The 27,111-nt window shown below is 44.4% G+C and overlaps 1 protein-coding gene across 3 annotated transcripts in view; it reads right to left on the minus strand.

Annotated features, from left to right (window-relative positions):
• The window catches only part of FAM219A (family with sequence similarity 219 member A), a 104,138-nt gene that overhangs the window by 22,432 nt on the left and 54,595 nt on the right, over nt 1-27,111 (minus strand). For all 3 annotated transcript variants that reach the window (XM_072858844.1, XM_072858843.1, XM_072858842.1), the window contains exon 2: nt 24,111-24,210. In XM_072858844.1, the coding sequence (XP_072714945.1) occupies nt 24,111-24,210 (100 nt within the window). The remainder of the gene's footprint in view (nt 1-24,110; nt 24,211-27,111) is intronic.

The raw sequence follows: 27,111 nt of genomic DNA on the forward strand, positions 1-27,111 counted from the left end.
AGCTGCTACCTTTGTGCTAGCCTCACACTAGCCTGTTCTGCTTTTGACCCCATCTGAGCCATTCAGCATCTGCTCCAAGTGCTGCTTCAGGGAAGCTCTACTGGTGACAAGACAACAGCCAAAGAAGCCCACGGAGCTTTCAGTAAGGCAGGAATGACACCTAAGTATAGAGGAGCAAAGGAAATGCATGCTGCAGATACATCAGGACCATAATTGGCCCAGCCTTGTGTCCTGTCTGGCAATGGTCTCGTATTATAGCTGCATGCAAAGGTCCTCAATAAGATGGTGCCCCAGCATGCTAAGCACTCAGCAAACCGTCCCTGCCCTGGTGGGATTTCACCTGCCTGATTTAGGATGTGTCAGAGGATGGGCAAATAACTGCATGCTGCCAAGTGAAGCACACTCCCACAGGGAACCTCTGTTAGAGAAAGTTGTGTCTAAGTCGAGAGGGGCTGAATTCTCCCCTTACCATTGGGAACAGCTACAGCCTTAATGAATGATTTCAATTTAAAATGGTTACCTGTTCAGCTGGCTGGATGTGTCTAGCTGCTTTATGATGAGGGAAAATAGTAATGGAGCATGTGAAGCAGAATGGACTACATTAAAAATCAGACTTCAATAAATCCTTACAATTATTCCTCTGGTTTCAGTATTTAAGCAAAATCTTAACCAGTTTTAATAACGTTTTCCTGTTTTTTAAAAATGAAATGCTGAACAGCTTCTTTGGTACTTGTTGCTATGTAGGGGGGCATTGGTTTTGCCTACACTCTGCCAAACCAGAAATGGCAAAAGTAGCCATATGCTTCAATCTCCTGCAGAACTGATGCTTTTGTGATATCAGGCAAAGCACGCAACCCAGGAATTTGGTGAACATCATCCTGTACTATGCCGAAGAGCTATTTGGAGTGTCAGACCGCCCCAAATCCACAGTTCCCATTTGTCCCAAGATAGTGAGTGACTCTGGCTATGGTAGACAGTGGTGGGTGGAGAGTGGTTTAGGATGCCATCGCCTCTCACTGCCACTGTTCTTGACTGTGTGCATCCCCCTCAACTGAGGCAGCCTGATCGGCATAAACACCATTCAGTGGCAGACGTGGCTGATTTGCTTCCTTTGCACTGTGAGTTGGAAGCACGCAGATGCTGACTGCTCCTGCCTTTTTGCTGAGAGCCGCTGGCTGAACCTCGCTAACTCAACTGCTTGTGAACCTGCCTGACCGGGAGGAGATGGAGCTTCCTGCTATGGGGACAGTGCTGTGTGGGTCCATGGGATTTGCTGCGGTGGGAAGACAAAGAGAAATTAATCTGGTGTGACAGAGTTGTATTTTTCCATCTTCAAGGTCTATGAGATGAGATTTTGGGATGTATTTGCCTCTCTGTCCCCCACAGTCAGCCAAACTGTTGCAGAGGCTGAGGACTGCAGCGACTCCCTGATGAATTCTACCTTCTCAAGCAAGCCGAGAATTTAAATTACACAGTAAATAAAATTAATCTGTCTGTTCAGATCCCACTGAACGATGAACAGAGTCGTGAGCAAACGGAGGGAGAGAGAATGAAGTGCTGACTACAACTTCCACTTCAAGCCCAAGTCCTGATTTCAGCTCACTTGCATCATTTAGCTGGGGGACATTAGCATGCACCTAGTTAATGCTGAAACCTTCACTACCTTTCACTTCTGACAGACAGTATTTGTCAGTGAGGACTGTGTCACTTCTTGGAGAGATTTCAGGGTACGTACATCAATAGGGGCTTTGCCTGCAGGCTGTATAGAAAGAGGTATAAGAAAGCTGTGTGCCAGGCTGATCCCGGTGAGGGCTGTGCTCCCTGGGGAGATTTGGAGAGTGTAAGTGTGACCACGTGGGTGGCATTAGTGCAGCTGATGGCTGTGCCTCCCTGCATCGCAAAGAAAGGCAAAAGAAAAGCTATTTTTACTAAACAGGGGTAGCAGAAATGAAAAGGATCTGTCTGCAGCCAGCCCCATGCTCTGAATACAGGCAATATGGTTTCAAGCTGATATGCGCTGGGTGTCGGTGTTGATTATTCAGGACAGGCCATCTGAATCAGGATTGTTTCACCCAGATTCAGAAAAGACTGTTCAGATAAGCAAGGGTCAGACAGCTAAGTCATCCAACTACCAACCTGGGCAAGACACAGTACTTTTTAGCTGAAGCACGTTAACTTTGCTGACACAGCCAAACTTGGGGAAATTGGTGAATTACGTCTAATTGTGAGAACTGGCTAGCAAGAGCAGGCATATAAATCTGTCTTCCAGGGTCCCTCTTGGACCAGGTTTTAAACATCCACGTAGCTCCATTTCCTTATGTTTTGTTGATCTGGCTGCTGCTCTGTCCCTTTGGCATGGCTGAGAGCTGGCACAAACACCAATGGGCTTTGAGTGGTTTTAAGCTCCCTTCAGCTCCCAAGAAGGCCTGACCAAAGAACGGGTAAATGACCTAGGGAGTACAAAGATGATGTTTGCATCTCTTATTCAAGGTTGCAGCTCTTAACTTCTCATATAGGAGCTACTACAACAAGCAGTCAGTGCATTGCATGCACAGCAACACAGGGCTCATTCTGGGGTAATGCTCACATAGAGCACTGCCTGCACAAGTTATAGAGAGGTTTCTGATGGCCTGGCTGATGTTACTTTTTGCATTTCCCTTCAGAAAACACACACCAAACTGAAGCACCATGCTATTCCTTAGCACAAAGGAGAACAGGTAGATGAGTGCTCTGGTCCCAACCAAAGCTATCATCTACACCACAAGCATCTCCAAAAGTGGCTTTATGTTCCAGCAGCATGTCCCCATCCCCTAGCCACACTATCCCAGCCCCAAAGCTCCGTCATCTGACCCTCATGTGATTACAGGAAGGAACGACTTTTCTGTTTATATCCACTATTAGGCTTTGACGTGCAGGAGGGCAGGGCATCCACTGCAGTTAGCCATCTGGCAAAGAAAACCTTACGGCTGTATGCTTTAGGGAAAAAAATTACTATTTTGAACACAGAGCATTTCACCTCTTCATGGCATGATGTAATTGCGAATCATCTTTGTAAAACAGTAAGTTGTATTTTACTGCCAGGAAAAACTATTTAACTGGTTTACCTTAAAGCCACATAGAGCATCTGTGGCAGCAGGGGAGCAGAGAACAGGGATTCCTGGCTCCCAGTCCTCTGCCTGAGCTGTCTCTGCAGCCATTTTATTTAGACAGCTTGTGACTATGTAGCAGCAGGCAGCTATTCATCTCTCTTCATCTTTGAACATTTTTCTGTACTGATTTCAAAGGCATCTATTGTCACAGCTCCCAGCTCACAAGGGCATTTTGTTGTGATTCGGCCTGTGCTTTTTCACTGAATTTTTAAGGATTGAGACTTTTATTCCTAACGGCTGCAAAATACTGCATATAAAGATTTCATTTATCACTGTCAAAACTGGAATATATGAACAGCATCAGTTTTATTTAAATGGGGTTTTTTTGGTTTCCACATTTACCTTCAGAAAGGGATTTATTTGGTATTTTCAAGTACTTTTCAAAGAATATTCTTCCTGCCAGAAGAACAAAGTTATATATCTGGGGAAGTGTTTGCATCCTGACAAGCTCAGCTAAAAAGTTTCAGTTTATAAACTGAACTCTACAAAATATAAACTGAGCTACTCTCTCCCTTAACATATTTTAAAGGGACAGAGAGAATTAAGTTATTTCATCTGGAAAGAACTTCTGCAAATACTCCCTCACCATTTCTACTCAACTGAACACAGGTTTAAGCCAAAGCCATTTGCTTGACCCTGCTGTATGGTGTAGCAGACACACAAGAAAAAAAAAAAAAAGAAAAGAAAAAGAAAAGAAATAAGTTTATTAAGTGCAATTTAACTCTCTTCATTTAAATAGCTCTCTTTATTTAAAGCATCACTTATGCTAAAGGCATAATCTACCAGATAAACAGAGTTAATATTAGGGCCCACATCACATTTGTTATTGGTCCTGATGTTCTGTGAAGAAGCATTAAGGTCACTGATGCATGTAGTAAGTGTGACGTGTATTAGGAGAGTAACAGTACAAACTTGCTTAGCTGAATACTCACAGATTTCAGCTGCACAGGAGATCATCATATAGTGCATATTTGTATAAAAACCACTTCAACAGATTCTGACGTAAGTAGGCTTGAACTGCATACACACTTAGTCAAATATCCATGCTTGCATGAGTCTAAAATACACACTAAATGATTGGTCTATGGCAGAGAGCACGTGTTTTATAGCCTATATAAACTACAGAATTAATTTATTTTTAATATGTTGTAAGTGGGAAAGCTTTCACTGGCTGGCAGATACCACTGCTTGGAATGACTGGTTGAGTTCCCATCTAGTAGCCAAAACAAATACGGACAGAAGTGCTAATGCCACAGGCAGCATGTGAGCTTGAAAGGGACTTGCAGCTCGCTGACTCAAGATCCTGCTTGGAAAGGACCCTTGGACTTCTCTTGTTCCCAGGACTGGACTGCAGCTGACAGTCCCAGCCACGTTTCTGGCTTTGATTTAGCAGCAAAATGTAATAGATTTGATCCATTCTGTTTTATCACCTGCTGCACTGGGTTTCTACAATCCTATGCATTTCAAACAAAATTCCCTATTTTCTATCTAATAAAATGAAAGCAGATGGAGAAAGGCAACCAGCCTGGTTAACATGCTGAATGGATGGATACTCCTCACCCTACCATGTTTTGAGAAATCCCTGCTCTGGAGTATGATACGTACTCTTTTCTTCCCTGCAAAAGGGAAAGAAAGAGCATTACTAACTTAGCATGTCGCCTTCCAAATACTCTGCTTCCCAGAAGAGGACTTTCAGGCATTGTTTCACTAGATGAATTGCCTGTTTACTATGAATCTCTATGGGAGAACAGGATATGTACAGCCCAGGGTGCCTCTTCCTGCTATTCAATTTATCAGCCCCAGTCCCGAGTACTTGGATCAGCAGTGGCTCAACCAGAGAGTCGTCCCACGCAGCAAACCTGCTCCCTTAACAGGATTACTTACCTGATCTCTGCTTTAGCAAGATCGCCATTGTCTGGAAATTTGACAAACAGCCTTAGCTCAATTAGTTATTCAATAAGTTTATGATTAACCTATCTGCTGATTAAGCTTTCATTAATTAGGTTGGCAGGAATTCTATTTCAGAGGCATAGTGGCCCCTAATTTAATACATTTTCTCTTGGAGCAGGGTCAGGGATCTATGTGTGAGCCCTTGTGTGCAGCATGCCCTCTCTCCCGCTGCAGACATACCTGCAAAAGCTGTTTGGGTGGTACCTGGGGCTGCTGCCACATCACGAGGGCATGGTGGCCCTTGGGGACAGCTCAGCATTGCAGCCCGGTTGTTATACTTGGTGCAGCTCAAAAACTCCTGCTCCTCTCTTCTAAAGTCTCACCAGACGGTGTGGAGAGAGGCCAGCAGGGTTCATCTAGGGCAGCTGCAGACCTCACAAGTACAGTTTCAAAGAGCCTAGCCTGTCATTTTGATACCCACGCTGCTCTCATCTGGATTTGGGTGGGTGGCCCACCCCAGGGAGGAGCGGGAACTCCTTTCCCCTTTCTCTTTGCAAAGAGTTTAGAGAAAGCTCATGTATTCATCTCTGGCTTTGTCCTTTGCCACATGCTCTGAAGGACGGGGCTCACTGGGTGCTGCGATCTGTTCCTTGTCAGGTGCCTTGGCAGAGGGGGCAGGACGCTGCCACCTTCCTCCTCCAGCTCAGACCTGCTTTGGTAGAGAAATCAGAACGGGGCTCAGGGATTAGTCCCAAACTATCATAAATATTTAAAACTTTTCCCGTCGTCAAGGGATCCCCTGTCTCCTTTCTCAGGTAGGGCTGCTATCTGTCAGTGTTATCCAGTAGAGGATAGGGGAGGGCTTGGTACAATGCTGTTGCCAGCTATTTTATGTTCCTTAATGTCCTCCTCCTTCCAGCTGCAGGGCTGAGGGTTTGGCAGCTGCCTTTTCCTCCCACCTCTCAAAGGGACTGGTGGCAAAACACAGCCATGCCTCGAATGACAGAGGGAAACAGGACTGGCCAGAGAAAACTTATGTCCCTGCTGACACCCCCGAGAAAGGGGCTTGAAAGACAAGATGAAAGACAAGGTTGCTGGCTGCAGCTGCTTTGAGTGCTGCAGGAAGGGAAGCAGGGCTGGGGGATGAGAGATGTCTTCCCAAACTGCAGAGCCCCACAGACGGAAATAAGATGTGTGTGCTGGCGAGCTAAAGCCTCTGTCAAAGGAGCAGCAGTTCCGGTGGCAGGGAGAGCTCAAAGGGACTCAGGGAAAGCCTGACTTAGGCTGAAGATAGCAGCAGCGTACAGGTAAAGATGGTGACAGTTCTTAATATAGAACTCTGATGTCAATGAAACATGGTTTAGTATTTTAATGCTGATGTATTTTACATCTTTGTTACCCTTTGTCAGGACAGAGCGCAGGGCAGCGATGCTCAGAAGCAGTTTGCTAACACAAGCTGTCAGGCGCTGGCGTGCCCATTCAGGGCTGCGGTTATGGCACTGCCATCCCAGCATCGCACACTGCCGGACCACAGGCAGCCCCAAAGGAGAGAGGATGGGTGCTAAAGCACTGCTGGCCTGAGGAAGGTTTAACACTGCTTTTGGGGGGACCGTAAAAGGGAGTCTAGGTGAAGGGGAGGCAGGTGTAACCTAGACTCTGAATGTCAGACCCCACATCTCACTCCACATGTTACTAATCTTGCGAAGACTCATGCCTTTCTGCCTTGCTGCAGATAAAGGCCTGATGAGATCCCACTGATTGGCAAATGAGCCCACCTCCCCCAAACAGCAGGCAGGGGAGGTTTCCAACTCTGCCTCCCAGCTGCCTGCTCTCAACACCGTAGCACTAAACAAGATTGCTAGCAACGCTGCAGCTGCCGAGTCCCCGCTATCTGACCCACTCTCCTAAATGACCCAGTGAGGCAGAAATTCTGGCAGACCAACATTTTTTACCTCCCTCCTTATGGCCAGCTGTATGTACTGAAGGGAGGAAAAATGCCAGCTTGGATTTGCTTATCAAAAGACCATTATCTAAGGATTTTCTACAGCATTTCTAAGAGAAAAGGGAGGAAACAAGCAAAGGCAATACAAGAATTATCATAATTTCTGTGCCCCTTGCATGCCTGTGTCAGGTTTGTGTTGGGCCACAGTGCACGCATGTTCAGCTTAATTTGGCACATACATATTTGTGAGGTAAAATCGCCAGCTGCATACAAACATAAAGCTTATTGTTGTATAGTTACCTGTTTGGCTGCCTGACTGGAGCTGGAGGCGAGATGAGAGGAACAGAAGAGGTGTAAGAGTAGAAGAAAAGAGGAGAGAAACAGCCTGAGGGTCTCAGCAAGCAAGGCTTTATTGCAGTAGCACTAAGGGACTAGTGAGTGTGTACAGAAGACATGTAGTTCCTTGCCTGGGGAAACTAAGACAGAAAATAGACTGTGCATAAGGAGTCCAGGCAGCTAACATGGTAGGTGTTTCACTGATGTACAGTTCCTCTTGGTTCCAACTTCAGTTTGAACTATCTTTCAATAATCAAGGTTTACAACAGGCTTTAACTTGTATACACAGATACTTAAGCACAGCTAAAGCAGGTTGAATTTAATGATGAAAAAATGGAGTGAGGAGGGTCAGCTTTTTTCCCCTGATAAAAACTTTGCCGGAGTCTGTGCTAATTCCAATCCCTTTTAAAGGACTTTATAAGAAATGACCTGCCTGCCCTTCAGCCAGGTGGTGCTGCCGGGTGTACAGGCAGAGGTGAAGGGGAGAGGAGACGGCAGTGGGGAGATGCTGGCTGGGTACCGCACATCTGCCAATGGAGCAGGCAGCAGATGCGCAAGGAACAAAACCCTACGGACTCCTTTTTAGAGCAAAAGACGTGAAGAGCAGGGGTGGTTATCTTAAGGCATGGTAGGATTTCAGAGAGCCTTTGCAGAGATACATGCTTGCTTTGTTTTTCTTTTTGCTATGCATTTTTGTAAAGAAACTCTTTTTCCTGTTCATAATCTGTTTTGGATCAAGAACACAGATTTCCATTGGCAACCAACTGTATGCAGGGCTAGTAGTATCAACTGTCATCTTTTTTGCCTCATTATTTCTCTCCATACAAGCATCAGCAACTTTTAGGTCATACAGTATCTCAAATTACCCCAGGACAGAAAATAAGGGTTACAGGATCATCTGTCCTGAAGACAACTTCAGTGTGAAGCAACATCAGAAACTCTCTCTGAACACATGGGCTGGGGCATCTGCAGGAGACGGGGAGTGTGAATGAGGTACTGGTTCCCTGAGGAAAGAAGTTCTAGCAAGTGCAGGGAAGATGAAGGAGCCATGGTGTGCGTACAGACACACACACACACGTTCAGGGACTCTCTCAAGCCGGGAATCTCTTTCTCACACACAATATGCTGGAAAGAGCCTGGCTTTTGCCAAGACCAAAACAGAAATAGCTTTAACACTCAGATTTCCTGACAGTCTCTCCACCCCACCAGTGCTGGCATACTCATTGCTCCAAAAGGACCGGGAAAAGCTGTGAGCAGAGCGAAAGGGTGGCAGAAAATACTCTCTGCTTTCAAACAGGCCTTTGTGGCTGCTAACAGCTGCACTTGCAAGGTGAACAGAAGGGCAATGCCAAGCTTCGGGGAATAAAAGACCTTTAACTTCTCTCCAGGTCAGCACCAGTAGAGATGTGGAGGAAGCCCAGGGACCGACAGCCTTGTCCTTTCCAGGGATGGCACTTAAGCCAAAGTTTGGGGGCACTGGGATCTGCTGAGCTGTCTTCAACAGTCTCTCCTTGGGCAACACATGCACTGGCGGAATGAGAGGAAGAATCATCATTTTCCGATCACCCAATACACAACCCAGCAAAGCCATCTGATCGAGAAGACACGTCCTGACTTGGAGCCCACAGGTATAAAAAATGAGGAGAGACAGAAAAAACAACCCAAGCTGGCATTTTTCTATCCCTTGCATGTGTTCCCTAGGTGCCTTAAGTCACATTGGCTCAGCCCAACGACAGGAACAAGGTTTCCTCCTACCAGGTCTCCAGGGGCCAGTAACATATAAGGGAGAGCAAGCTGCATCTCTCTTCTCGACCACGCTGTGACAAAGCTGTCAGAGCAGCTCTGACAGCCTCGCCTCTGCAGCAGTATCTGGTGGGAAAGGCACAGACAGCCATCGCTCTTCCACAACCCTCTGGAGAGGACGGTATTGGAAACCAGAGGCAGAAAGTCTTTTCTTCTGTAAATTGCATCAATTTGATGCTTAAAGGCAGCAAACTGGAATAAACAGGAACCCCAACAAAGTGCCTCTGCTGTTTCTGTGCTGGTGAAGGGGCTTTGCAACAGCAATTCCAGTAACACAGAGAGGTAAATTTGGAGGTTAAACCTACCACACTTTGCACAAGGGAAAGGCCTTGGTGGCTGGGACAGTGACTGTATGGTTTTCTTACTTTACTTGCAATGTTAAATGCACTCTGCTTACTTTGGTTGACATCATTGTGAAAAATCATACTTAGGATTCACCACTAGCTCTATAATCCGGTTGTCTGCATAGACCTCAGAAAGGTCAACCAACATCTACCGATGACAGTGCAAGGTGCTGGGGACCTGGCAAGGCACGACCCTGAGAGAGTTTGTGTTTACCAGGTACATCTGACAGTCTTCAAGTGAAGCCAAAAGTCTCGAAGTGAAGGAGCAAAGCAAAAGCCAGTGCCTGGGCAGACGGTGCCCACAGGGCAATCTCCCTCTGGAAATCTCTGAGGACCAAGGCCACCACTTTAACTCACTTGGGTGACTTCAACAGTGCTGGACTGGCACAGGGATCTGTATGTAGCAAACCCCTGAGGCTTTGAAGGACTGCCCCAAAGAACAGATTTTACAGTGGTGTTCGTTTACAAATCATGACATGCCTCTATTTACCCTTTCCTTCCACCTAACATAATCCCGTGTCCTCCACAGAGCACAGCTCAGAGTGCTCAGCCATTCAACAGCCCTGTTTGTTAACCACTGCTAAGGGTCCTCTTGAGCACTAACTACATGATTAGTACTCAGGAAGCCAGAGTAAATAATTTGTTAAGGTGAAGGATTGGAAGAAATGTACTCACAAATCTTCATTTTTAGAACCTCAAATATTCTCTGCTTAATTTTTCACAATTCTGTGATTCTGCCTCTGGATTATAGAGCTCATCTATGAGGTCTGACAAGTTGCTTTTTTGTTGTATCCTACCTTTGAAAAGTTTTAGTATTGTTCTGTAACTTTGTTAGATGTAACAATCAGCTTTTCATAAGCACCTCTTTGTTCCAAACTCCAAGACCATGAAAAATAATTTATCTCTTCTGGGCTACAGTCAACACATCAGTTTGCCCCAGACCAGCATTCTTTTTTTCCCAAGGTAACCTCCACACCTTTAACAGCCTTGAACATCTGCCCACTGCCTCTACTCCTGCCCTAAACTCCTCATACGAAGATCAGAACAATGTTTTTCAAGTTATTAAAATAGTAGACCTCATTCTACAGTATGGATTTTACCTTTCTCTGCTTAAAATCCATTCCCCTGTCCTACTGAAAAAATGCATGGGATGCAAATGGGAAAAAACATGGGATGGGAGGATTCATTCGCCTTTTTTCCTTCTGTTCTTTCTTATAGTTATTGGTGGCATGCTGCAGGTAGGGATCTGTGTGTGACAGCCAGCCTCTCGGCCATGATCTTTTCCTGCAAAGTCCCCTTGAAAATACAGATTACAGCACCAAAAAAATCCCTCTGCCAATCTAAGATTTAAGGGCCTTTTCCAATGGCTGGCTGAGACATCACCAATGCCAAGAAGAGCTCAAATTGGTCTACAAAATGGGAGGATGTGTACAGCTGCCTTAGCAGCTGCTTGATTGTCACCTGTGCTGCACCTCACATGAACACGTACACAACCATCTTGAATTTGGTTCTGCTTTGTAATATTCCATTGCTACACTCTGTGAATGCCCTTGTTTTCCTAGGACATAGTGGGTACAAGAAATCAGCTGCTTGCTGGTATTAAAAGATCACTCAGCACTGGGAACCAGGGACAAAATGCAAGTCAGGAAACAACGTATCTGTAAAAGAACAAATTTCCCTGTCTGTGCACTGGAGTCAGTAAGAGATACAAGCAAAGGAGAAAATTAGTTTTAATATGTTCTTAAATTCAATCATTGTACAATTGAGGAGGTTTGGTGAATTAAAGAGAAAGAACAGAGAGCAATAATTAAAATTTAAAAAGAAGAACATTCATAACGGAGTGAAAATCAAGTAGCAATTTGGTTTCTCTTGTTTGCCAGTGGGCATACCAGTACTTATGGAAGAGGACTGCTTTGTGCCAGTGCACACAAGTTACCTAAGTCTATCTCTGCAAATTCTACCATGTTTGTGTTGGGAACCCAAGCAAGTAACTAGATAGGACTTCGATAGGCTTTTTCAGTAGTGAGTAGAAAGTATATGACATCTAAAAAAATAACTGGAGTCCTAACTAGGAATAGGATCACAGGATACTTCCAGTTGGAAGGGACCTCAGGAGCTTTCTAGCCCAATGCCCTGCTCAAAGCAGGATCAGCTATGGGATCAGATTGGGCCACTCAGAGCTTTATTCAGTCAGGTTCTCAAAACCTTCAAGGATGGAGATGACACCACCTCCCTGGGAAAAGTTTTCCAGTGCTTGACTGTACTCATGGTGAAAAAGGATTTCCTTAAGGTGATTTAAGGTGAGAAAAGAAACATCCACTAGATGCTACAGGCAATTTAGTGCCAACTCAGGCATGTTGATACAATTCCTCACTAGCACAGAGGAAGTTTCACGTGAAGTTTTTCCACTCTTCTTACAACTCTCCAGACTGTCCTGGTCATCTCCCATCTGATGGGAGATGGGAGATACCATTACCAGGTAAATGCAGACAGCTGGCACTGTCTTGTGCCCCTTTACTCCTGCCCTTTTTCCTTTCTCATTCTGCCCTGTCCTGAAGCAGAGGAGATTACAGCCTGGTTCTAGGTCAGATGAATGTCCTCTAGACCCCCTGAAGATGCTTCAATCCACCTTGTCAATGAGACCCAAAGCAGCCATAGCCTTTTCTAGCGTGGTCACAACACTACTTCCTAGGGGAGGGAAACTCCCAGATACCTATGCATGTTTAATTGCAGATAGAAAGAAGAACTTTGGCAACAAAGGAGCTAAGATCACCTCGTTGTGTTACTGATCATCGCCTTTCAATGAAGGATAGCAAAACCCAAAGGACTGTACAAAGGACTCAAAGCCAAATTCAGGGACTGTATCGTAGCTCTTCTGCACATAGGCAGAAGTGAGTTGGCTATGTGAGCTGGGAAGAACTAAAAATATAATATCTGCCTGCACAGAAATAACTGTATGAAAGTTTTGCTTTCACACTTTGCTTCACCCCCTGCCCCACAGATCAGAGGCTGTGTAAAGCCACATTTCAGCCTCGTAGTTAAAGCATTCAGGCAGAAAAAGGAATTGAACTTGAGTCTTCCATGTTCTGGCTGAAAGTCTGTAGCTAAAAAAGTCACAGCTGTTTTGTGTCTTGAGCCTCCCGAACTTTTTATAGCCAAAAACACCTTGTAAATTAGACATGAATTTGTGAACGGCTGGAACAACCAATTACATATTCTTTTAGTGAACTTACAAAAAAAAGTAGTGCTAGGGTTTACTAGGGAGTTTAAGGCCAAGATACTTGTTTTTTCTTTAAAAATTGTAAGCAAAACCTGAAAATCTTAATTTTAAAAGCAGCCTCCATTCTGGACTCAAACTACCCATGCCTGACAGCATCACTTTAAATATTAAATATGCTAGCCTTGTTCAAGACATATTTTTAGCACAGTATCATTTAATATGTCAAAAATGGTTTCTCAGATGAACTTATACAAAGTACAATTGTCTCACTTATATTATTCATCTCTTCTCTCAAGTTCCTAGTCCTACAACCAGTATTTAAAATGCATCATATCAAAGCTTTCTTTTTTGAAAATCTGCTCTTACTTTTGGGCCGAGTAGTGACAGGGGACAGAGAGGGGCTGTTTTCTGGCACGGAGCGGTTGGTGTTACTTGGGAGCTCCATTGCAGCAAAGGGGCTGCCAGCAGCCTGCAGCTCCGAAACACTTGGTGTGATTAAACTTTCTTCTCATAGCCAGCTCACCATTTACTCATGGCAGAAAGCACTTTTAAGCTCATGAGCTTCAGATTACTGAGCCAGACAGAATTGCATCATTCCTCCAAAAGACATCAACACCTGCTGACTTGATTGTACCAATTTCATAGCAGTGAGCAAAAAAGCAGGTATGTAGGTTGTTTGGAAGAAGTGGGGATTGTCTTGAATTTAGAGCAGAAGGCAGAAAAAATAAAAGTTATAGCAAACATAATATGATGGGGTTTGGGTTTACAGTAGAATTGCCTTAAAATCCTGTAAAGTATTTATTTTATTGTGCTATAAACAGTTGTACTTTACCAGACAGAGAGTTGAAACAGTTACCCATTCACAAAGGCTTAGCCTGAATCAATTCAAGCTCTTCTCAAGGTAAGCAGCAAGAGGGAAAAAAAAGGCACAGAGCTAAGAAAAGAGAAAGAAAGAAGAAGATTTGGGCAGAGTTCACAGGTGAAAGGGACATGAAGAGGAAGGCAGGAGTCAGTGAGACGCAGTGACTCAGCTGTTCAGTCTTAAAAAGTGAGTATGGATGATTTCACTGATATGGAAAGTGGGAGGAAGCCTGGGAGAGGAGCAGTTTGCAAAGCAGAGTGGAGAGGAGTCTACTACTCCCGTCTACTGCACTGAGGCTGGAGGCAGAGACGAACAGATCACAATGGTTACACAGGAGAAGCTAGAGATTGTTCTTTGAGCAAATACATGAAGACCTGGATCTATCTGCCAAGAATGTACTTGTTATCCCTCCTCTCCCCTTGTTTCCCCTTGGACCTGGAGAAAGGACGCAAAGGTTTTCTATGGGGCATGCTTTTTCTATAGGTTAATTTAGAAAGAGGGTTTGGGGAATGCTCAAATGTTTTAAAATCTGATTAACAATTCCCAGTTTTCCTTCTGGAAGAGGTTTCAAAAAGGGGACTACAGATATTTTGCACAGTATCAGACTATGACATCTCATTTCCATGAACGATGCAATAAATGCATACCCTCAGCACAAGCTATTCAGCCATGATTCAGGCAGTAATTAAAGCTTTTTGAATAATAGTTGTGTTTAACAACTGGAGAAATGGGATCAGATTGTCCAATTACTGCTGTAACTTTACAGCTTCTTAAATAAAACCTTATCTTGGTAAATATGTGGCATCTATAAAAACAGCTTTATTTTCCTTCAGTGAGACCTGCTTTATAAAGAATGACTGCCAAGCAGAACAAGAAAAGAGCTGTGCTAAAAGCTTGAGGCTTGAAGGAAAAGGAGGAGAGGTGCCAGAAGGCTTTCTGCACACAGCAGAGCAGAAAGGCTGTGACTGGTACGGGCTGTGGTCTTTCCTGGAGAGGCCACTGCTTTGTCACTGCCAGGGGAGAAGCAACTGTCAGGGAACGGGCAAAGCTCCCTCTTAGTCCCAAGCCAGGACTCACAAGATCCAGAAGCATCCTTGCACAACTAGTCCCACCATCTCCACTGCAGCTTAATTCCTGTTCCTAAAACTCCATAAAGCAGTGGTGTTGGCTGGCACAAGAGGCTGATGGTATCTCTGACCCCAAGCTGAGATGCTGAGAATAGCTGAAGCTGCAGCAGAGTTGCTTCTACCAGTCTGCTAACCTAGGCAACAGCCTCTTTTGTGTGTGCCCAGCACAGGCCCATATTGCTCCATGACCTCCTTCAATCAGCCCTCCCTCCATGAAGAACCACAGAAGAAAGCTCCGTGGCTTCTTCTGTGCTGCCCCCTGCTTTTGGGAATTGCTCCTTCCCAGACCTCTGAACTAAAACGGATGGCCATGATGAAGTCTGACTGTTGCTAACTGGGCAAAAATTCTGCTTAGTTTGCTGCTGCTGCTTCTATTCTACCTCTTCTCCACCACTTCATGTGGTACACCTCCCTAACTAACTGCCACATTAAGAGCTTGGCCACGCAGGTCGTGCTTTAGCTGCATCACTTGCTGGGCCTGGGACACTGGGACTCTGCTGTGCACAGCTGGGTGTAACGCTGTCTGCTATACTTGGAGTCAAGACTGTCCATGGGTTCAGAGGAGAAGGGCTCCCTGGATGTTCCTCTGTTCATGCTCAGCCAAGGTCTGCATCCAAGACCACCATGGTAGCCTCACCTAACAAGGACCCTGCTACTGACAGGACACACAATACTGACAACACCCTCATCTGTTCTGCTCTCTGGCTGTGGCACACCAAGGTTTGTGTGTTTTTCTGAGCTCTGAGCCTCCAAAGGATCCTTTAAGATCTCAGAGAAGCAACACGAACCTTGCAGGGTGCTGTGAGCATCCTCTGTGCATAAGGATAGTAGTTAAAAAACAAGAATTGCAGTGAACTTCCTATACCAAGCACAAATCCTTTCCCTTTGAGGAGTGTGTGTTATTTCTACTTAATAGAGCCTGATCTGCTGACAGAGGATTTTAGCTCCAACACTCAATAAGCAGACAGTAACCTTTCCTGGTTAAGAGCTGAGTGTGCAGCACAGAGAAGACAAAGGGGGTGCCCACACCACTGAATAGTCAGAACAAATTCAATTAACTGTCAGGTACAGTTTAAGGCTCATCATTAATAAACCAAACACATTAAAAAAATGCACCATCCAATACTGTCTGTGGATGCTGTGGTCTGTTCTGGAGCCAGTTTACATTAATTACACTGGGCTCTACTTGCTTCCCTTGAGTGCTACACAGAAACTCATCTACCTGTGGAGACACCAGAAGGAATTACAGAAATAGTAACACCTGGGTAATTGAGAACTGGGGAAATGTTCCCCTGCAGTGGGCCAGAGGATCAGGTAGAACGTACATTTAAGGACACAGGGCTCTGAGAAGCCAGAAAACAGTACTATTGCCCTTTTTTGTGTTGATTTTGTCAAACATTCCAACACCTGAGCAAGCAGCCTTGTCACCTGAGCTGGTCTTAGCCTTTTTAATGTCAGGAACAAGGTGTAAATCAACTTTGGGGACATCACTCTCTTTTAAACCAGCTCTTTATGTACTTCATAGAAAACAGTGATGAGAGTAATACGTACTGTGTAACGAGACCTCCGAACAGACCACCAGCCTATCACTGCTGTGGTGCTGCCTGCTAGGCTTTGCTAGACCAGGTAGTTTTTATTCTTATCACTACTTCAGTTACTGAATTTTTCCTTCCTTCTATCAGAGAATCTCAATAATTTGCTTAATTTGTTTTGCCTCACAACCTTCTCAGCTGCTTCTCATATCTGAGGTGACAGATTATGGTGGGTCAGCGCAAAGAAAACCTGCAATTTGCAGCTCTGGTCTTCTGCATCAGGCACAAAAACCCCATTCAGAGTTCAGATGCTTTGGCCCATTTTCATTACATAATTTGTGTAGAAGCAGATCTTCAGGAATGGCTCTCTTTCTTAGACTATCAGACCTGTAGGAACTGTAAAAATTTGGAGCTGCTAAAGGATGGCCAGATAATGCCCAACAAAATGATTCAGCTACCTTACAGCCTCCTCCTTCATGACTTTTTGTCTGAAGGTATATTAGCCAAGAGTGGTGTGTGCAACACAAGATGTGAGTGGGTGTGTGTCTATCGGCTTGTGAGGAGCGTGGGTACCCAGTAAGTTGTCACAGGAGAAGTGTACATATGACGGTGGAGGGCTGGGGAAAGCCAGTAAAGCCCTGGTGGGGTGGCATAACAAATCAAGCAAACTGCAGTGACAGAAAGACTAGGCTCGTCTGGGGAACATCGTGCCACATCATGCTCATATTCATGTGCTCATGCTTTGCTCCTGGGATTTGCTGACTGGTACCTCCCTTCCTTCTGTCTCACCCACTTACACACTCCCTCCCGCCCAGAGCTCTCTGCTGAACTCCAGTGAATTGCTCTGTTCTAGTTTCTCTTAATGGCTTTATTGTTTATCCGAGCCTGTGTCAGCTACAGTGTCCCATGCACCTCTTCCTTTCTGCCCCTCTATTTCTCCTCTCACTAATCTGCAATAATATGCCTGTCACAACTGTTTTTCTGCCCTCATCTTTGCTCTCCTCTGTCTGCAGACAGCCCTACTGCCCTTAATGTGATGCAGCTGTTCACTCTCTCATCCCCTCCAAAAAGAGCCTGGAGATATCCTACAGGAAGGATGCTGCAATAAATCTGCGTACGCAATTTCTCTTATAAATGGAAAGAGTAATAACACATGAAATAATGTTTAAATAAATTCCTCCCAAGCCCCAGGAGACCTCCGAGTGGTAGGCTGCACTTCTATCTTCATGAAGAAAATCAATAGCAGTGCTATATTGCCACTGTGCTCTGGCTTCCACATTACTCATCCCCCCCGTACAAAGCACAGACTGTGTTCAAGGAAGTGGGTGCTCCCAGGGGAGGAAAATGGCTTTGTGCACTTAAGGTAATGATGTCACTTGAGGTCGCCATGCAAACAGTTATGGATATGGAAATCTGCAGTTTTGTCAATAGAGCTGGAACCTGGGGACCTAGCTTAAGAGTCACAGCTTTTTTATAAAATGTTTCCCTAATTTACCTACAGAGCTTCTTCCCAGAAACAACAGCTGCTGTACCTAATTAGCATTAATCGCCTTGTTACAGAAGAGCAACTGGGAATAGTACAGTACTTGAGGTACTGACAAAAGGATACACTAATGGCATTGATTTGTCCAGTCTACTACAACCTCCCCTTATTATTCTGTTTTCGGTATGAAAAGCTTAGAAGTCACAAGCTGTGAGGCAGACTAGGAAGAGATGACGCAGAAAAGGAGGCACGGATGCAGGCAGGTACCGACGCAAGACGCTTGCTGCCTGCTCTGTGTGGGACTGCATCTCCCAGTGCCAGTTTTTAATCTTGACCTGTGGCAACAGCAGCCCTGGAAGGCGATCTCTGAGCAAAGCATCCTTTTGAACTGCACTGGGATGGGATGCTCTGCTGTGTGCTTTGTGGCTCTTCGATGGAGATGCTTTAAAACAACCTCTGAATGCACACCCAGCCCTAGGAGAGGGGGCTAAATAACTACACCAATTGAAGGTTCGGTCTCAGGAGCCACATGGGGAGATAAAGGCAGTCTGCCCTTTACTGGGATTAGAGACCATCTGTAAAGTTTCAACCAGAAATGCACCAATTTTGTTATGTTGAACCCTGAGGGCTTTGTAGTTCTCAGCTCATTGACTGATATTCCCAGTACTACTCCTCCCTGATCGTACAGCAATTCAATATCTGCCATGAATGCACAGCAGCAGGCTGGAAGGCAGGAGCTAACACCACAGATGTGTCATCAGCCTCTGTCCTCAAATGAATTATCTCCTCCGTTCACTTCAGTCTCCACCAAGATGGGGCCCAGTCATAAATTAGATCCTCAGTTTTGTCCAAGTCAAGCACACCAGGGAACAACACGCTATATTTCCTTGCAACGGGGTTTCTGTTGCTGTTTTACCCCTACCAGAGTTGCTTGCTCTAAGCGAACATCATTCCAGTTCCTTGCTTGAGGTTTTTGAGAATCTTGTTTGTTAACAAGAAAGAATTAATCCAATAGCACAAGTAAAATAATTCAGCACTTGTAAGTGGATGCACCTAATTGTTGCCTCCACGCAGAACCCCATCCCCAGCTACAGACTGTGGAAGACTGACATGAACTCCTCTGCTGTCACCAAGTAAAATGTTAGGATGCTTATACATCCTAAGATGGAGAGGCAGGATGGATACAGGAAGAAGCAGAAGCAGACAAGAAGCCTTGGAGGTCTCATCTGAGATCTCTCCTTGGAGGATGAGCACTATGGTTATTTGTCAGAGAATGACTTTTTCTACCAAGACTTCCTTCACCTCTCCCTGAGCCATCTGCTTGGTTCAGGCCCCACTATGGCCGTTCACTTTCTCTCATCTCCTTCTTGTCATACACAAAGCCAAAAGGCGAGGCTGGGGTGTCTCAAGAGGCTTTTATGCTCACCCTACCAATAGGTCCAGGCTCCCGGTGAGCAGAATTTCCTTCCCAGCAGTAACTGGGCTGTGGCTGACCTGCTCTAAGAGTGATGTGCATTGTGTCTCCTAGAGAAAAAAGCAACATCCTACCATGCAGCTGGCAGGAGGAAAGTGTTAGTATCCTATTAATTAATGAAATAGCTCTGCTCTGTTAGTGTTACAACAGCTTCCTGCCTCTTGAAGCAAGGAAAGTTTCTCGTTAGGCTGGTGTATTATACATTTGAGCTACAGCAGCTTACACCAAAGACAATTTTGTGACACTTGCTTCTCCTTATGGGGCTGACTAGTATCAGCCACTGTGCTTTTTGGTATTACGATAAATACCAACATGAGATCTAAGCTGGGAGGGGAACAAAACAGTAGCTAAGAAAGCAGGAAAATTATCTGCTACATTTGCAATTCAGGTCATTTTTTACAAGAAGCTTTGCAAACAAAATCTAAAACAAAAACCATAAACACTTTGAAGCTTGCATCAGTATGAACTAGGCTTCCTCTTGGTCATATAGCAGGAGACCTCATCTGCATGTAGCTCGCTCAATCTTAAAGTGGGACGCAGTTTGCCTAGCTTAGACACTCATTTTTCACGTACTTTTAGGCACCCCACTGAGCAATCTTCCAGAAACAGTGCTTTATTCTCTATCTAGTCCAAGGAAGGAGGTGCTTACATCTAAGGCAACAGGCATCTTGGAGGGATGAAGGCTGCTATGAGTGTCTCTGTCTGTCTGCCTCTCTCCTATGTCCATCTGCAGACGGGGATGCGGGAGATTTACTGCCAAGCTCCCAGTGTGGTGGATGTGCTGATGAAGATGCTACTGGCACAATCTCTCATCGCCACAGTAGCTTGTTCTGCAGCACTCCAACCAATTGCCACATTGCCCATTCTGGTTTAATGCAAGCTATCAGGTCATTAACTGCTAGGTAAGACAGACAGACTGTCTGGATGGGGATTTCAGCGCAGACAAGGGAAATTAAAAATGCAAAATAGAAAAACAGATGGCATAAACTTCATTAAAATAGTATCTCGTCTCCTGGGGATCCCATGAGGATCTGTTGCCTTCCAGTGGATATGGAGCCCCTGAGATTTACACTTGGGGATTATTCTGTTCCTCCCTCCCTCCTTATCACAACTCTCTTCTGTTTTCAAAAGGCTTGTGGTACGTGCTCCATCTGGATATGTGTCCTAACAAGGATGTGCTGGAGACATCTCCTAAGCACTAACGTACACCCAGCCCCCCACAGTGCTGTCGCGAGCTTCCTTATCAAGTGATTTGAAAGAAAGAAAGAAGCATGGCTGAGCCTTGAAGTTCCTGACAGAAAGACAAAGTGGGACCGTTAGATAAGTAAGTAATACATAATTAATATGGATATAATATCAATAAGGGTTTAAGATTATGAACTACATGAACTGGGAGATGTTATTTCCCTTGGTGTGAGGTTCTCCTCTTTTTTGATGTGGCCCCAGCAGCAAACTAAATGTTTTACTGTTCCACTTATAAACCAGGTGTAACCTTTAGGAAAGCCACGAGAAATATCAGCCACCTGTGAAGTTTTTCTTGTATCTAATTGACCCCCCAAGCAAACACATGGCCAAAGGTATTTATTCAGAGGGGGTGAAACAACCAAGGAAAAGACCATTCAAGCAGCAGGGTAAATCTGTGTTAAGTCTGTGCAGCACAGCACACTCTTTCTGTCACACTTCAGTCACTGAGACCTCTGGAAGCAAAAGTTGTATTCATGCTGGGTTGGTATTTGAGCTCACTTGAACCAAGCTTCCAGCAAGCACATATGACAGATTTACATATGAATCTTCACAGAGTGAAAAATGACATTTATCAACCTTCCATCAGAGCATTTGACATTTGAACAATTGGTTCTGATTTAACAGTGAAAAATGCCACTATCCATATGGAAAACCTGCAATAGGATTAAAACCCTAGTCGCTACCATCCCCAACAATGTCTCTGCCAGTTAAGCTATTAAACATTTATGTACTAACCTTAACTTTGTCTAGCCTTAAAGAGATTAAAAGAACAATCCAAATCCTGACAAGTTTAATGCAGAAGAAACCAAAAAATCTAGTTGGAGGAACAGGGGCCAGAGCTGGGAGATGCGAGCCATTAAACTGCTTGAATATTGTAAAGGCAGGGCAGTTTTTAAGAATAACAGCAGCAGGAGCTGATGTGGATTAAAGGCATGTTACACCAGCTACAGACAATACCGTTAGTCTCGTTTTGCCCCAGGTAACCTAGAGCTCATCTGCGTATGGCTAAGAGTAATCCAAATGCCACTAGGTATGTGTTCACCTAATTAAAGAGGCATGTTGTTTCCACAGGCGAAGAGAGAGGTGTTTGAGCAGACTTCTCTCTGGAGACAAGGCAGGAAGACACCCATCAGCCTTGCAAGACAATTCCTTTTCAGCAGGTAGGTTTCACCCACTATTACCTTCATAAGCATATTGCAGTCAACACTGACTATTCACTGGGCAGGAGCACTAGCTGGAAAGGAGGTCCTGGCAATGGTACACCTCTATCTGCCGCAAAAACTGTTCAGACTCTTCCAATATCTCTCTTTGCCTCTTTACTGATGGACAGTAGCATTCAGCAGTGGCTAAATGAAATAAAATATTCCCTATGTGGAAAAGCAGAAGTTCTGGCAGAAAGACTAATCATTCTGTTGTATCTGATCCTTGGAAAAAAGCTGGTAAGCTCTGTAGGAGTGTGACTATGGTGTATTTTCATGTATTCGTCCATTTTAATAATTAGTTACCTCAATCAACTAATGTAACAGGCTTCCTCTTCCTTAGTCACCTCCAGCTGGTAAATTCCAGCTTACAGCAGATTGAGTTTCTCCTGTCATATTTTTCTCATTCCTATTAATGCAGTTTTCATGTTTTTTCTCTATGGTATTTCTGAGTCTTTCTTATACTGATGTCTCCCAAATATGCTATGACTAAATTTTCTTTGCCGACTCCTGCTTTTTGTGTCAAAGTCATTAATGAACGTATAAATGAAATGACTGTTGGAGAACTCCATTGGCAATGTCCTTTCTTCTGATACTTTCTCCTTCAACACTACTTGATGTGTTTTGCGTTCCTGGGTTTCTCAATCTACTGGCTTTGCTTAAGCACTTAGATTGTAAAACTGAGGTTTGTTACAGATTTACATCAAATCACCTTTTCAGTTTATTTGCATGAATTGAACTTGTTATCCCTGAATCCAAATCTATTTCCTATGATCAGATCTCCTATAATGTACTCATGACTTACCAAAGCCAAGTCTAAAATAGCATAATTTCCTGTCATGTTAGAGAATCTTTGGAGGATATTTTTATTGCCTAGAAAGGCAAGAATACCTCAGACTTAGCAATAATAGTATCAATTGCTCTCCAACCTGATTCCTGATGTTAAATTATCCAAAACAACTACTGCAGTAGTAATTATCTCTCTAATAACATTACTCTCTTGGCAGTGAAAAAGGATCCTGGTGGCATATGGCATGCTGGCAGTGATAATCTTTTACCAAACTGTGAGTTGTGCTGTCATTAACACATACTGCTGCTCCCTGCCTTTTCCTGAAAAGCAGCCACTAGTTTTAGAGTATTCATGACTGCGACTGCACGACAGATCTACTGTCTCAATGCACTTGCTCATATCCTGTATCAGTAGCTCAAGGTCCTCCACTTTGCTGCATAATCTTGCTGCGTTTGCATATGCAACTTTCTGTCTTCTCCTTCCTAGTCACTCTTTCAGCGAGATCTTGCCTATTCAGCTACTTTCTTTTTCTTTACCGTCTATGGTTCTACTCTGTGACATTCCTTTCTGCACTGCTATGACCAGATTTATCTGATTATTCAATTTACCACGTACTCAGGCAGAGCCTTGAGACTTCACAAGCACTCCCCAGCCTTTTCCTAGTGTTTTTTTAAGGCTCCTCTTATAAATGAGGCCAACACTAGTGTTTGCAGTAGTACTGCAGGTCCTTGGGTAAAACCTGTCTATTGAGAACAGGTCTTCATAATCACACACCAATGCCCAAACTTTGCCAAATCTTCTTCAAACCTTAGCTGTCTGCTGACCTTCCCTATCACTCATTTGGTCAGGGCCAGAGCTATTCCACTGAACATGTGGGCACGTACTTCTTTCAGAGCCTTCCCCAACATGGCATAATCACCCTCAATCAGCTCCAGCAGCACCCTCTCAATGTCATTTGTTTTGATGTGAAGAACAACCAGGGGACTGCTTCCTGCTCCTATCAGGAAATTTTCCAGACTTAAGATCCCCATTTTTTATCCATGCTCTGAGCAAAAAGCACGCTGTTCCTTTGACTTGTGCTTCATCAGGTTCTTGAGACTGTGTGGCACAATAGTGGCTCAGGTTTTGGAGGCAGGACAGCCATGTGTGGATTGCTGTCCTCCTGTAAGCATTAGCCTTGCGAGGAAGGTGTATTGTGCTAATTGGATGATTCTGCTTCCAGAACTTAAAAAACACTGCTCAGAAATAGCACGAGTATTTGTATGTGAACCTTTATAGACCTACAAGACCTCCGTCTCACAGTAACACAGCTCTATCTTTTCCTGGTAGTAGCCCAAATCTCTGATCCTTTCCCTTTCGTTTGCAGTTATTCTGTCTTCTCTTCTTTTTACAGTGCCTCTATATTATCTTCATTCTTTATCTGGCCAAACCTTGACCTTAGCTTGATAAAAATCTGTAGGTTTAAAAAGCTATGCCTTCCTTTCAAGGCATAGCTTCCTTCCTCTACCACAGCCCAAGATATGGGGTCCTTACATATTTGTAGGTCAGTTCCCTCAGCAGCAGAATCACAATGATAAAACTGCTCTGCGAGTTGTTTGAGCCGAGCTGGCATGCTCAGCCACATGCATGGAGATCTGCATACAATCCCACGAGCACCTCACTGTATTTCACACCTTGGATTCAGCCTTTTCACTCTCCATCAGCAAAGACTCACCTAATTTCACTTGAAGTGGGGACGGCTTATAGTTCATGGCTACAGTCTCTCCCTCTCTCGTATCGCAATCTCTGTCCGAAATAGATGCAGCTGTTGGATCCTGTTAAGAAAAAAAAGGAAACAAAACTTAGCTAAAAGTTATGCAGTCTCTTCTCCAACTGGTTGTTAGATGAGTCCTTCCCCACCTGCATTCAGAGGGAGCAGAGAACATGCCGGTGTTTTGAACGGCTGAAACCTGGGGGCAAAACACAGAACTTGGGAAGCACATTTAGTATGGTAAAAGTACCTCTGGAAATGCCAGATTTCAACATCAAACTTACATGATGGATGATACTGGGAATATAATGTGGAGGGTGGGTCATCAGTTCAAATTCAGCCTGGGCTGGCAGTAGTCCCAAACCATTTTCATGTGATGACTCTTTGGGGTATTGTATGAAATGCATTTACAATTTCAGCTGAGTTCCAAGCGGACCAGTCAACCTCATGATTAAAACTAAAAAGCTCATGACCACCTGTGTGAAAGTCCAGCTCAGAAGGAGTGAGGATTGAATGAGTAGCAGAATTCAATCTCCAGTTCCTCTTGGGAGAGGGATGAAGAAGTCTGTACTTCCCATGCTGGACCTATTTTGTCGCTAACCAGAAAGATTTAATTTCGCTATCTGTCAGCACAGCACCTTTCACTGTCACTGAAATCCCCCCAAAAACCAAAGCTCCCCAAACATGGAGTCCGCTCTATCACGCCTACTTGCAAACAACCTAATCCAGGTAGTGTTGCACTCTATGGTACAGCACATCAAAGGACTGAGAGAGACAAACTACCAATTCAGGCAGTTCTACCACTGCTAAAAATATTTAAACTTTAAACCTGCTGGAACTCTCTCTACTTAGCACCATAGTGAAAATTAAGATTGGTTTTCAAACATGTTCACTTCTTCCCACCTGGAAGCTAGAAAGTAAAGTGAACATGCATATCGATATACATACATGTGTATGTAAATTTGGATTCATAATAGGTAGAGCTGCACAAGGAAAACAAACATCCAATATTAGGTCCAATATCTGAAGAAACCATCACTTTGCAAGGAATGGAACAAAGCATCCAAAACTAAATACTAGAAAATACCATTCCGAACTGGTGAATTGATACTGTCCATCTCTCAGTTTCTGGAGTTTGTCTTTTGCACACAATTTCTTATAAAAATGCAACCCATCATTTGGCACTGACACCCGTATACAAGGCAGAGTCACTGAGTTTCAAAGCAAGGTACCATTGCACTTTGCTCTCAGTAAAACAATCACTTGGTGAGCCACTGTCCTTTCCTCCCCAGTGCCTTCCTTCTCTCTGCAGTGCACATTAGCTTTTTAATACACTGTGCTTATAAGATAAAATGTCATTCTTGAATTAGGCTCTATCTTCATAGAAACTGGTCAAATAACATATGTAGGGTTATAATGTTTTATCAAAATTCTGGTCCTTTGCACTATCCAGTAGACTTTGACAGTACTTAAAATGGATGCTACTTACAAGACTTTGCATTCAATGACATTAAATAGATAATGCTGAACCATATGCAATTTATTCTGCTCTCCTCTAATGCAGTCGCTGCTGCACTTTTCCTCTAATGCAGCAGTTTAATGACTGGTTAAAAAGGTTAGAGCAGGTTGCAAACAAACAAGTCAGTCTCCAGGAGAACATAGTTAGGCATAAATGATGAATCACATGCCTTTTAGGTTAAAAATCCTACTTTAATAACCACACTAAATGACAAAATAGCCCTTATTTTCTATGAGCATGAGATACCAAGTGACAGTTAACAAGCAGCAGCTGGAAACAAACTCAGTTCTTCTCCATATAGCAGATGATGTGCTGCTAAAGGGGCTCAGGAAAGGGTGAGAAAAATGAATGGAAGGAATATCCATCAAATCCAAAAGCACTGCTTCTGGCTCAGGCTGCCCCTAGGCACAGATTGCTGGAGGGTGGGAACCAGGGAGGCATCACTGTGGGCTCACCCTGTTCTTGTCCTCCTGGGGACATGACACAGGGGTAGGTGAGACCTTTAATCTGACTTGAAATAGCCACCCTTATTTTCTGTGTCAGAACCTATTCTACGACCTCAACTGAAGACCAGTTCTTATGGTATCCTTGTAACATGGGATTGGCCTCCAACACACCCAGTTGAAGGGGGCTAGACCTGAACCCAGGCTGTAAGAAAGGATATTCAAGGGAATGGCCAGACAATACAAAGGACACGGCTGTCTCCCAGACATGCTAAAACCTCTCCAAAAGGGATGTGTAAGGTGGGAAGTGGCACCACCTGAGTCCAGGCTTCCCAGATTAGAATCTTTTTGCTGACAGTCTGGGAAAAGGCAGGATACAGCCGTTTTGAAGGAGCGTGACTCCAAGAGCAGGATGCTTCCCACTGCTACTGAACACAAACAAGTCCTTGGAGCCCCAATCTGCTGGCTGCAGGAAGGCATGGAAGTAGAGATATTACGGTAAAGGACACGGTGCGATGGCCACATACTGCGTCCTGTGCTGGTGCAGTCCAGCAGAGAGCCACGTGAGCTCACAGCCAGAAGTCCACATGGCAGAGAAAGGGCCTGGCCACCCGGACTAGCTCAGGTTCACACTGTTAAAATTATGCTTATACTCTTTAAATCAAAACCAGCCCTTACTTTTCTCGGAAGCTGATGTGCTGACAGTAGCTCTTCCTTGTGGGTAACCTGCCAGTGACATTAGACATCCATTTGCATCAACAGAGGGAGGGGAGAAATGTTCTGAGGTGCCTCTGAGGATTCGGACTCTGGTCCTGGACCAGAGGACTCAGATGGAGCAATCTCAAAGCTGGGCTCTAGACCAAACAAATAGAAAAGGCTTCCTAGACCTCCAGAGAAAACAAAGATGATTTTCAAAGAACGATTCATTCCATCCTGTCTTAGACACTCATCTTAAAAGGAGACAAATTCAACCCTGGAGATGTGTCTCCCTCTCCCCACTGTC

Source organism: Ciconia boyciana, chromosome 4, assembly GCF_034638445.1.
Source record: "Ciconia boyciana chromosome 4, ASM3463844v1, whole genome shotgun sequence".
Taxonomy (NCBI): Eukaryota; Metazoa; Chordata; class Aves; order Ciconiiformes; family Ciconiidae; genus Ciconia; species Ciconia boyciana.